This window comes from Motacilla alba, chromosome 2, assembly GCF_015832195.1.
Source record: "Motacilla alba alba isolate MOTALB_02 chromosome 2, Motacilla_alba_V1.0_pri, whole genome shotgun sequence".
NCBI lineage: Eukaryota > Metazoa > Chordata > Aves > Passeriformes > Motacillidae > Motacilla > Motacilla alba.
In genome coordinates, this window is record NC_052017.1 from 9,837,383 (window position 1) to 9,850,467 (window position 13,085).

Genomic DNA, 13,085 nt, shown 5'->3' on the forward strand with positions numbered 1-13,085 from the left:
CCTTCGATAATATGCAGCAAAGGTGTTGCTTTGCTTTTGGTGGGGCAACTCCCTGTGCAGTAAATTATGTTAGAAGGATCTTTTTTAGATGCCCAGAGAAGGTTTATGTATCAAAGAGAGTGCATTAATTAACAATCATTAATATTCTTAATGATTTTTAAATTGGCCTGGTGGTGGGTGTGTATATGGATAAGAATGATGGGTGTTGGGTTCTTTTAATCATATAAAGTCGTGGGATATTTTAAAGAAATAAAATGTGGTGAAAGTGTCAGGTAGCATTCTAGGAATGCAGGAGGAAATGTTTGCAACCAGAAGTTAGAACGAACAGATTGATTTCCTGGTCACTGTGCATGAATTCTTTCTAGCCTTGTGTATATCCTGATAATCAGATGGCTTACAGTATAGATACAAAGTTTGTTTTGTTTTTATTTTGAAAGGCCTACGGTATGCAGCCTTTTTCCCAGACAGCAGCAAAAAACAAGGTGAACAATTTTTGCACTATGTGGTTTTGAATTCTGTCATATTTTCTATTACGTTTCTGTCTTCCATTAGGATAGCTTAGTTTACTCTCTTAGCCACCACCATCATCCATATCACTCCCGGTCCCGAGTTGGGTGTGCATCCCGCGTGTCCGGCGGGCCGGGGCTGGCGGTGCCCGCTCGGCTGTCGCCGCTCCCGGCGCTGTCACCGCGGCCACCCTTGGGCCGCCGCTTTCGGGAGCGCCCGGCGACACCTGGCGGTGCGAGCGGGAACTGCAGCCCCGCCGCGCCCGCGGCTGCCGGAGCGGCCCGACCTGCCCGACCCGAGCGGGGCGCAGCTAGACGAATCCCCTTTCCTGCATGAAAATGAATTACTAAATGAATAGATAAAGTGCTGGGAGCACGTTCCCCTCCCATTCACGCGTAGGTAAACCGAGAGGAGCAATAACCAACATTTCATTGCTGTTGGAGGAAAACTAGTACCTCCGACCTCGCTATTGGAGTCAATAGGGCAGTTGTCCACAAGGGTTTTGTAGCTTTTTTAATCTTTTTTTAACTAGCTTTTCAAATATATTGCACAAATGAATGTTTTATGTATACTCATGCACTAAATATACTGCATTAAACTAAAACTTTTTTTTCCGTGAAAAATCCTTCTATTTAGAAATAATGAGGTTTTCAAAATTTTGCAGTGTGAATACTGAAGGAAGCCTCTTCTGCTGTTTTATTTAACGTCATGGTTTCTGGCTTGAGCATATGGTTTTTCTTGCCAGCAAATATATTTCCGTATGTTTATGAAATTCCACATCTCTTTGCCAGCATATTTCTTAACAATGGAATATCTGGGAGATACGAATACGTAACTAATACAAACAAAAATTAAGAATCCTGGAATCCTGATTCTGTGGTGAAATTGCAGGACCTCTTGGGGTCTTCTCAGATTAATTTTTATCAAAATATACATTCAACCAAAACTGATTATTCTTCTTGCTTAATTGGCCCTTTACTGCCACCTGATTTTTTTTTTTCATTTTCTACATACAGTTAATATCAGTGAAGTACAAAACTCTTCTTTGTCCTGATTTCTCTCAGTCTACAGGCAAATCAAGTACACCAACAATGCAGTATCTTTAGTTGTTTACAAAATATCCTAAAGAAAGGGCTCCCAAAGTATACAACCACTGGACTTTGGAAGGGGAAAGATTTGGTGAAACAAGAATGTGTTCTTTTAGCCAAATTTGGTGGTGTTATGCCATTTTGAGATACACAGAATTTGCCAGTAAAATGAAATGAGGAGAAATGACAAAAGGTCAAGTTACACTGTTAACCTGCACAACAAAGGAGGGCAAAGTTCTGAGTTCAAAAATCACTTGTTAAAATTTCATAGGGTGGTTTTTCCCCCTCTAAACTTGCTACCCCTGCAATCCAACACTCATGGTGCATCAATTTTAGTGCAGGCAGTCTGGGTTGGGGCTGTCCCAAAATCTCTTGTGTTCATGGGGGCTCTGGTCAGATGAGTTCTGTGCACAGCACGGCCGCTCTTCAGCTCAAGGGACTGGAAGCGCCACTTGAGCGTGGCACTCCTTCCACTGCTCCGCTGGAGGAGACCTTGCACACAAGGACTGCACTTCCCAGGCACAGGATAATGAAAATCAGACAAATGCCACTTCTGGCAGTCGGTGGGAATTGCTAACTCCACCTTTACAACATGACATTAAAAATAGCTTGATCAGATTTTTATCAAGATAATTTATTGAAGAATAGGAGCAGTTTTTGCAGAGATCTGAACCCATTGAAAAGTGACATTTGACATGAAAAGGCATTGGCATTGGGAGTTTTATCTGAGATATGACAGCTATTTTGTCCTCTAAGTGTAGAGAAAACCGTGGCATTTCAGATAACAAACATAAACATATAACAGTGGCCACTGGCAATTCTACTTGGTTTTAGAACTACAGACTCCTAGAGCAAAATTCTGCCTCCAAATTATATGCATGCTGCTCTCATTTATTTCAGCAAAGCTTGTGCACATGTTTCAAAGGTCAGAATTTGGCCGTTGGGGGTGAATTTTCAAGGAAGAGTATATATTAAAGACACCTGTGCATCAGCAGAACCATATCCTTTGTCTACTGCAGAACATTTCAGGAATGAGCCTGGTGCTATTGAGCACGGCAAGTGAAACATTTTATATATTTTGAATTGCATTGGGATTGCTTAGCAGAAACATTTCTTGTAGTAATTGGTTCATGATTTCATTTATTTCTTGTAACTCAACCCTTTGATGCTGAAAAGTTGTCAGTTTTAAGAGAGTAAAGACTGGAAGGGACCGCCCTTCAGAAAATTATAGTTGAAAATATAATGTCACAATCAAACTAAGGAAGATAGTCCAAGAAAATAGGTATGGTCTGTTGAGGTGCACAAACTTTTGTTTGCAATCTAATACAGAGAGGTCAACAAATGTTTTACACAAAGGTAGAAAACAAACCCACTTTTCATTGTGGACAGAGCTCATATTTGAAATTGCAACTAATCAGACAATTGAAAAAATTAAAACTTGGCATTCATATCTATTTGAGTTAGAGTGTATTAAATTGATGAAGATCTTTAAGCACGTAGGTTTTCCCCTGTTTTTTTAAACATTATACACTTCTTAAAAATGTTTATAATGTCTAATTGCTGCTGGATTTCAAGACATATCAATTTTGTTCTTAGTTCCTGCAGATTTTGACAGAATGTCATACCAAAATATTTTGTATTTTTTGTAGGACTGGGAAACAGAAAATCATGACTGGTATTGTTTTGAATGCCATTTGCCTGGAGAGGTGTTGATATGTGACCTGTGTTTTCGTGTGTATCATTCCAAGTGTTTGTCTGATGAGTTCAGGCTTAGAGACAGCAGTAGTCACTGGCAGTGCCCAGTTTGCAGGGTGAGTACCTATGAGATTTCATGTGCTGATTAGAGGATTGATATTCATTAATAGATTTATGAAGGTGTCCAGATGGTCTGGCCAGGTTATTGGGTAAAGAACTGAATATTGAAACGATGGTACATACCTAGAGCATCTGTACAGAGGTACCAAAATGTGGTGCATGTAGCAGACGGCCATTTTTGAAGATGCCAGCAAGTTTTACTTGCACAGTACCCTGTGCCAGAGTGTGCACCTGAGTGCAGTAAAGTGTGGGAACCTTCAACAAGAGTAAACAATTGCTGTATAAGATGCTACTGTTGTTACTTAATGTCATTTTAATGAATCATTTTTGTATTTTGATGACTTGCATTCTTAATATTTTATCTGAGTGGTTTTTTACGTTATAAAGCCACAATCATGTTACTGATGAGGCTAGTATCAAAAATATGGAGTTAAATCCTGCTTTTCATTTACTGATGTGGATTCTATTGGTGCAAAAAGGGCAATGTGGATTTCACTCATGGCATCCAAATCTATGTTGCTTTTTCTTTAAAAATGCTATTCTTATGAGTATGGCAGGGAGACAGCAAAAAGCATTTTTTATATACTTTCCAAGAATGTTGTATACCTGTCATTAGAAGATTAAACATTCTGGTCAGGATGGTGCTTACTGGTACCTAGCCTTGAATCAGCCAAATACCTGTTGCTGTTGTCATCTCTGTGTCACCTCCCCAAATGGAGCACTTCACTAGGCTTCCTAGAGAGCCAGGCTCTCTTCCTGTGGAAGGAATAATGCATACAAATGTTTCAGTTCAAATTGTTGCTACAGAAAGGCATAAAACTGCCACTTCCACTCTGCCTGGGATTGCTGGAGAGAGAGGCACTTCCTTTGCTAAAAGCTTGGATTAGCTGTAGAGCTGCAGACTGACCTTAGGATGATCTGTGCTGCAAGGAATGTAAGGTTTCAGGCACTTTGTGGGATGGGGAAGCAGTTGTTGAAAACACACGGAGTGTTTTGTTTCAAAACAGCACTTTTTGACTGCTGTTACCTTAGAGTGAGTTCCACAAAACCTATTGCTGTTGCCTCAGACTGGGAGCTCTCAGGGTTAAGGGAAAGAGTAAGAAAATCAGGGCTACCTCAAGGAAGCTGAAAGTAATGGAAAAGAAGTAGTGGCAGGGAAAAAACTGTTAAGAATAAAGACATATACTGTATCTTTCCATATTGAATTGCTAGCATTTAATTTAGCTACTCAATATTCCCTCAGTTAAAAACAAAAACTATGACCATATATAGGTGATTTACTTTCAGATTTTTAAATAAATCTCTTTAATAATTGTTGGGTCTTATTAGAAGTGTTGATTATTCCTATCAATAGTTAAAATTAGGTAAACTGCATCCAGTCTTCACTGTAGTTTGCCAGGAATTTTAGATGATGCCTGGTGAAGGTAGAGAATGTGGATGGTTTATGCCACCTTGTGTATGAGGTGGTTTCGTAACATCTGTCTTGTACCATGGATGTCCTCAGAGTGGAAATGCTGAATCATTGCTGGAAATCTGCTCTGATACGTCAGCTTGGAGAACAGTTTGACTTTCATCATGAAGCCTTGAAGTCCTCTATGGCAATGATATTAAATAAATGTTTACCTTAAAAAGAAAACCCTGCGAAACTTGAGCCATGTGCTCTCTGCCTATCTTTCTGCATATTGGTTCCTTTTTCGTTATACAAATATTAAGGAGAGGTTTTGGGTGCTCTTAAATACTTCCTGCCCCAGAGGCCTTTGTCTTGCTTAGTGCCTGCGGTGATGATCAACCTGTTTTTGTGGATATTGTCATTGTGAATGCCATGGAATCCTTTCTCCCCCTGTGGCAGCAGCTCCTATTTTTTTTTTTTTTTTTGGTTGTTAATTCAAATCACTTCAAGCCCTAATTCTGCAAACTTGGGTTAAGGAGGCTGGCATAGTCCCTGTAAGTGTGGGAGTCAGCATCCTTGTGTCAGTAGTCATCCTTCAGTATTCTGCTGCTTTCTCCCCACCCTCCTAGGAAATGACTGCTCTAATTTCATTTTAAAAGCAAGAAAGTGGCCTATATTCAAAAAACTAATAATGTGGAGAGAGCCCTGGGTGATGTCCAGAGGGCATAACAGAGCTTAACCATCTTGCATGAGGGCAGTGGGGGATTTACACTGGGTTATCAGCAGTAAATAAGTATCTTCAAGAAAAGTGATAGCTGGGACAAAGAGATACATATATTTTCTTATTTAATTCCATAACTGGACATGGCACTTTTCACTTGGAGATTTCAAAGCTCTTTACAAAGGTGAAGAAAAAGTATGTTTAAAACATAATATATTGGGAGAAATATTCTAAAACCACTTCATTCTTATGTAAAGATTGCTTCTTTAATGCTGCCAAGGTCAGCAAGCCTTTGAATTTTTCATTTCACAATTGCTGGTTGTATTAGTTTGATCAACCAGTGCAGTTTTGTCTTGCATATTTGGCTACTCAGAAATATTTTATAAAGGCCACTGCTAAAGATTTGTTCATAACTTAAAAAGTGTTTTCTTCCCATATCATTTATAACAATCCCTTTCAAACCTTGTTCTGAACTCTGCCTGCTCGTGGTTTTTCTCCTTTGCATCCATAAACAACAATGTCCAATTTCTCATTTATTTCTTTTTTTAAATTGATGGTACCAGTCTGAGTATTTTTGTACCCTATGTAACTCTCAGCAGGAGTCAAAAGTCAAACAAAGTTCAATTCAAACCACATTGCACTGATTGAAATTTTTCCCTGACTGTTGACTAATCATTGTCTTAAGTGAAATAAATTGGCATTATCAGCAAAATTCCTGGTAGACAAGTCACAAGAGAAAAACTTAATATTGAATGAGTTTAGAGATTACATTTTTCACTACTGGACTAGTCCATTCCAGACAGGGTTAGTCACCTCTGTCTCTGAAAGATATAGGATAACTGTACATTTATTGCTTCTCTTCAGTCATATAAAACAAGAGCATTAATTTTCTTCAGCTGTTATTTTAGTACCTGAAGGCTACAAAAAGTACTGCCAAACTACTAATTTTTGGAGGGGAATAGATATATACAAAATTATGAGTAGGAGAATTTTGATTATGTTGGTGTAATTGACTATTATTATTTCTTGTCTAAAATTCCAAATTAAAAAAAATTATAAGAAGGCAAAATTAAGCATTTTGATATATCATTTGTCACAGAGAAATAATTTTGATTCATGAAACAGAAGGAAAGAATTAGTCATGTGATTTTGCTTGACTAATAAATTTTTTTACAATCATTTGATGAGATATTGGTCTTCCATGCATGTGCTTTGCAAGGACTTATAGCCAATTTACCTATCATGGTGGGTACTCCAATATTCCTGGGGTTTATCCATAGGGGACCAAAGGAATCTGTAGAGCTTAAGATATTAAATACTGTGCTGGGAAATATTCTATAGATAGGCTTTTTCTGAGTGCTGGTACTGTACTGAGCATTTCCTAGGGTACATAAAAATAAACCATTATGCAGTTCACAATCAACTTCAGACAAAATTTGACAAGTGAGAATGACAAGCCGTGGAAAGTTAGAAGTACAGGAAGATGGAGGTTACTTAAGTGAAGTTTTTCAAGTGCTTAGATCAGGGGGGTTTAGGTACCAGCTGTCAGTCAAGGTGGTGAATGTCAAATACAAGGAGGGAGGAAAGAATCTGGCTTTGTTGGCTTATTTCATAGTGTTATGGTAGGAGTTTGAGACCTGGATGGGGAAACACATTCTTGAAACAGTATTTGGTGTGATCACACACATCATAGTCATAGGTTGGTGGGTAAAGGGCAGTCCTAGTGTAGGACCAGTTTTAGCAGCACAGAGCTCACACAAAGCTCACCCCTGTGAGATGTTAGTCCTCACCAGTCCCTCCCATGCACCCCAGAGTAAATCAGGGAGCTGACAGAACTGGGCACTGCATAGGACATACTGAATAAAGTATAAAGGAATTTGTCCACAGCAGTGAGAAAACGGGGTAACCTCCACCCACCTCCTACCACCTTCTTTGTGCAGATAAAAGCATATTTAATTCATATGATGCTTCATATTCAGAAAGTGTTTAATGCACCATACATGTAGAAATCAATTTGTGGATTCAGCTGTAACATTTCCAAAAGCAACTGATGCTTTAAAAAGTCTAATTTTACTGCATCTGATCATGAAAGAGGCAAATCTCAGGGCATATTATGCTCCTGCGGAAGCTTTTCTGTGTGATGCTTAGGGCACACAGTGCATTGATTGCTCTGAGACCCATTCCATGTGCCTGCATACCTTTCTTAATGGTACAGGAAACCTGAGGACCTGAGGGTTGAAAGTTTGAGAGAGGGCAGCAGAGCAGTAAAGCTTTCCATATGTAGCATCAAATTCCTCTGGCAATTTAAGCCCTAAAAAAAGTCCAAGGGCCAGTGTGTAAAGCCAGAAGTTTCTGAAGAGCAGTGGTGAGTGTGTGTTAGACTCATGCTCATAGTTCCCCTCTACAAATAGAACCCTAGAAACCTGAATTGCTTCTGAAAATGCAGCTGATGCCTCAGAAACATGTATCTGTCATTGAGCAGCCTTCACATCATCCATCACTGAACTGAAATGCAGCTCTTTGATGTGTGTATACACAGGACAGGTGAGAGAGGAAGGGAAAAATATTCATTAATGGGAGATTATAGGGAAATGGAAGCGTCTTTAAATGGTGCAAATGTAATTTAAATGCCTATAGCTGGACAGAATGCTGGCACTGACACCTTGCATTTCTTAGAGTTTTCCTGGGTTTTTTTTCTCTTCAAATGAAAGACTGCAGCAACTGCAGCACAGTGGCCACTGCCACCCTGGGAGTTGAGAGCTAACTCAGAGTGCAGAGGTTTGTCATTTCCATCATCCCTGGTGCTACTGCAGGATGGAGTGCTTCTGGGAAGTGCCCCTGGCTTCTCTAGCCTCATGTGGTTTGTAAAGCCTTGCAGTGAAGCCCTGCAGAATTGCTAAATAAGTCACACCTGCACAGTAGCAATATATTGCTACCCTCTTGAACAGCTAGGCAGTATAATTAATCTGGAATATTGAATATAAAGAGCAATGTAACCTTCAGGTTCCAGCTTCTAAGAAACAGATGTGCTGCAGAGAGTAAGGCTCATAGAAGGTATTTCCTGCACCCACAAGAAAAGAGTTAGGCTGCAGGCTTGGCCTTTCACCTACCAAATCTCATTAATCTTCTACATGAGGATTGCTATTGGGAAGGTTATTACTTCACTCCTTCATCCCTGTCTAAACACATAGGCCTGACCAAGTCTTTCAGTTTACCTTGATTCAAAGCAGGAGGTTTGCAGATTTCTCTGTAGCAGGGGTGTGCCTTAGGAATGTCCATGCTGCAGGTCAACCCCAGCAGGCAGCCAAGCACCACAGGGCTGCACTCCCACGTCTCCTCAACTCCCAACTGAGAAAGAAAACAAAACAAAGGTGGTGCAAGGGCAGTCACTCCCCATCCTCATGGACAGATCAATGCCCAGTCAGTTCCTGAGTTTAAGATGGCTAAATTCCCCCTAAGCCCTCTCCTCTTCCTTTCTATTGCAGAGCATGTGGTTACATGGCATGGAATAGCTCTTTGGTTAGTGCAGGTCATCTGCCTTGTTGAGTCTTCTCCCAGCCTCTTGGGTACTCCCCAGTCTATTCACTGTGGGGCAGAGTGAGAAACTGCCAAGGCCTTTACCCTGTGCAAGGACTGCTCAGCAGGAGCTGGAACATCCATGTGTTACCAACACTGTTTTGGTCACAAATCTAAACCACAACACCACACAAGCTGCTGCGAAGACAATTAATTTCATCCCAGCCAGACCTGGTACAGTTCTATATTAAGATAATTTATCTCACAAATAGGCTATGTAAAAGTATAAGGATCCTGACATTTTGGGGGCTGGATAGAATCTCAGCAGTCTCCTTGAAACAAACTTGAACAAGGTTTCCAGTGGAGTATTTTAGTAGATCTGACAGGGAAAAGAAAGTGGATCTTGCCACTAACATTGTTTTTGTTTCCTGAAAGTCAGAAATTAGAGGACCTAATTTTCATTTATATTTGCTTCTATATTACTCTGCCTACAAAGGGGACCTGAAAGTGGGTATATTATCTTGTGTCAGAGCAATATAAATAGATTTTATGCAAATCACAGTCCCCATCTAGTATTATCTATTTTCTTGGTTAAAGTGGCTCTAGTTTGATGACTCTGAGAACACTACAAGTCTTCAAAATACAAAGGAGGGTTTTTTTATTAAAAACTTACACATTTTCCATTATAACTTCCAAAGAATGTGTGAATGCTACCTCCTAAATGGCTAATTATTGTTGAAAAGTGAATGAAGTGCTTGAAATGTAACTGGCTTTCTACAAAGGGTGAGCAACCTTGCCATAAAAAGACATTTTGCTGGCTCATAGGCTCCAATTCCCTAAATTTATTACCTTTCAAAATTTAGTAGAGGAACAAGGAGATCAAGTTTTTCTGAAAATAAATCAGTGTAGTGAACTGAAGGAAAAGTGGAAAAATTAAAGTTTGCCAGAATCGTCAAGTTAATTATATAATTTTCATTGGTGCTTAAGATGATATTAATTGCTGACATCAATAACTATACAAAGCCAGCTATCTATCTTTTCTTATGATCTCAAGGATAAGACTGTAAACCATCTATCTCAACAGTTTCTTTCAAACTGTCTTGCCCAGCAGGGCATGAAAAATGGTTCACATGAATTCTGAAATACTTTCAAAGGATGATAAATTCCAGAGGCATGTCAAAAAAAGAGGTGTAGGACTAGTCAGTGCATGTGAGTTTTATTGTGTCCTTATAAGTTTCAGTCTTTTAAAATGCTGTGTCATTAGCAAGCACACAGCACTCCAGTGCCTGAAATGACAAAATGACAGCAGTGTTTCATAATGCAGATAATTTAATGCACATTTGGGTTTTCATTTGCAGTGGCAATGGTAGTTTATGAGAAACTGAGTAGGTGATTGGAATTCCAGCAGAATGCACGTTTCTCCTGGTAGTCAGAGTGAAACATGAATATACAGAATGTGATTCAGATATATAGTGCAGGATAAATTCTCTGTCAGTCCAGAGTTTGGAAGGAAGGTCAGGTAGCCATTAATATTATGAAAATAATGCTTAAAGGAACTGTAGGTTTAGAAATACCTGGGGCTGGCCCTTCCCACAAGAGAGTTTTTCCCAGTCAGGAGAAAGCTGTAGTATTGTTATGCACCATGCAGTGTCTGAGTAGGTTGGTGACTGAGCTGGTATTTCAGCACAGTTTTTAATGATTCTAATTGCTGTTAAGCAATCAAATGAGCAGCTTTGCAGGTAGTGCTGTGTACAGTTTTGTTTCAAGAAAGGTAGTAAGTACAATCCTGAGATGTATAGGTTGCAAGTTTGCTGTCGCACAGGGGAACAGCCTGTGGTTTTCAGTGTCCTCAGTGTCTTGCAGGAGGAATATAAATGGGGGAGACACAATCAAATCCGATCAGCTTTTTTTGTGCTAGTGTGTAATTTTATTCTTGCCAAGTAAATTTGTAAAAGCAGGTGCTCTGTACTCAGTGTCTGTGAGCCCTATGTCCAGAGTCATATATCAGTAATTCAATTAAAAATAGCACACTTCTAGTGACTGATAATTTTTAAGTCTTTTATTTACATATTAGAACATGGATTCATTTTTGTCTTGTGTTTGCTAAGCAACCACCATCTGCACAATTATGTGGATCTTGCTAAAGGCCATCAGATTTTTAGGATGCAAGTGTAACTGAGCCAGTTTGGTCCACACAGTTTGCGCACAAGTGGTGAAATGAGGCGTGAGAAGGGGAGAACTCAGCCTGGCAGTCAGTGCACAAGGAGGTGTGAGGAGGAGTGAATGCCTAGCAGGAGATGTGAGCAGTTAGAAACACTTCAGGGTAACAGACCTGGAACCCATGCTGTTGTTTCACTGTGCTTTTGTTTGGGAGAGCTACTGTAGGTAAAAGCAGGGAGGAGGGAGCACTTTGCAGGCAGCTGTTGTAGCTCTGCAGAGCTGTGCACAGCTGCTGTGAGCTGGGATTGGAAAGGTGGCTTTGTAAGAGCACATTAGGCATTTGCAGAGACACCCTCTCTCTAGCAGCACATTTTCAGTATGCAGGGTTCCCACTACTCTGGTTATACTTTGAAGGGTGGGGTAAGTCTCTATAATAGTCTAAGATGAGAGAGAAAAACTCTGGATCCTCAACTGCTAAAAAGTAGTGATCTGTGTTCCAGAATCTGGATTAAATTTTGTGAAGGAAGAACCACAAAGCTCCCAGACTGCTATGTTTCTTGAGCAGTAAAAAGTGCTCTGAGTTTCTACTGGCTAGAGCCAATTTGTCTTCCTCCCAGATGGTGTCACTTTGCTTAGTCAGCACATAGTTTGTAGATGGTACAGGATATTATTTTTTAAATTATTTCTTATTTTACTAAAATTATTAATGCCTTGCTAATAAAAAGACCATTAAATAAATTTTCAGCTGCTCCCTAAAATGACTTTCTTCGTTGCTTTATTCTAATTAGGCCCTTTTTTATGAGAGGTTTTGACAAACTATTATGGATACAAGTGGAAATAAAACTTGCAATTTTTCTGTAGCTAAAGTTCTCAGCCCAGACATAATTCAAAGTAACAGATATGGTGGTAGTGGCATGTTAGTGTTACTAATTTCTCAGAAAAGGTTTTCCCTAAGAAATAGTGTTTTATGTGATTCAAAGTTACCTTTTCAAATCAAGTGTTAATGCAGAGGAAATGTTTATTGTCTGATTTTGAAGTCCAGTTTAAAACGCTAATATGATGGTGTTTTTCTTTGGCAGAGTATCAAGAAGAAGAACACAAGTAAACAAGAGATGAGCACGTACCTGCGCTTCATCGTGTCCCGGATGAAGGAGCGGGTGAGTCTGGGCAGGGAGGTTGCTCAGTCCTGCTGCTCTGCAGAGGGTCATTGTGGTTGCCCACCTGCGACTGTGCAGGAAGAAGGGCTACAGGAGGGTGGTTTTTATTTCTCCTGTCACAAGCACTGTGTGTGTTTTCACATACACTTACCAGGCCCTGAGGTTTGGATCAGTCTCACCAGGTTATGGCACGGGCCTGTGGCTCCTCTGACATGGAACGTTTCAGGTTTGAGACGCACCCAATCTCATGGGTTGTGGATCCCCAGTCTGCACTTGTGTAGTCCCCACCTGAAATATTCCAAAGTATTGCGTTTTCTAATCCTCTTTTATGTGTTTTAAGCAGATTCTAAATGCAATAACAAATGCTGTCTCATGGTCCTTTCAGGCTATAGATCTAAACAAGAAGGGGAAGGACAACAAACACCCAATGTATCGAAGGCTGGTGCACTCAGCTGTTGATGTTCCTACTATACAGGAGGTAGAGTGGCTTGCTTTCTAACTTCCACACTGGTTTTGGTGTCTTTTAATAGTGAAAGTTTAAAAAGTCCTAATCCTGTTTAATTCTCTTTATGATCAGTATTTCAGTATTGTATCCAGCATTAGGTATGGAAGCTTAACATGTCAAACTTTTCCTCATAAATAGGTAATTGAGTAAAACCATTTTCAGTGGTTCCTAGTTTTCAGACACAGAGTATCCTCAATTCCTTTTATACTAAGATCTGCAGGTAGCT

The 13,085-nt window shown here is 39.8% G+C and overlaps 1 protein-coding gene across 9 annotated transcripts in view; it reads left to right on the forward strand.

The window, feature by feature from the left end:
* Window positions 1–13,085, forward strand: part of ZMYND11 (zinc finger MYND-type containing 11) — a 105,591-nt gene that overhangs the window by 74,127 nt on the left and 18,379 nt on the right. For 7 of the 9 annotated variants that reach the window (XM_038130044.1, XM_038130049.1, XM_038130048.1 and 4 more), the window contains 4 exons: window positions 438–482; window positions 3,245–3,406; window positions 12,277–12,354; window positions 12,740–12,832. In XM_038130044.1, the coding sequence (XP_037985972.1) occupies window positions 438–482; window positions 3,245–3,406; window positions 12,277–12,354; window positions 12,740–12,832 (378 nt within the window). The remainder of the gene's footprint in view (window positions 1–437; window positions 483–3,244; window positions 3,407–12,276; window positions 12,355–12,739; window positions 12,833–13,085) is intronic. The other 2 variants (XM_038130050.1, XM_038130051.1) reach the window with 2 other exon arrangements.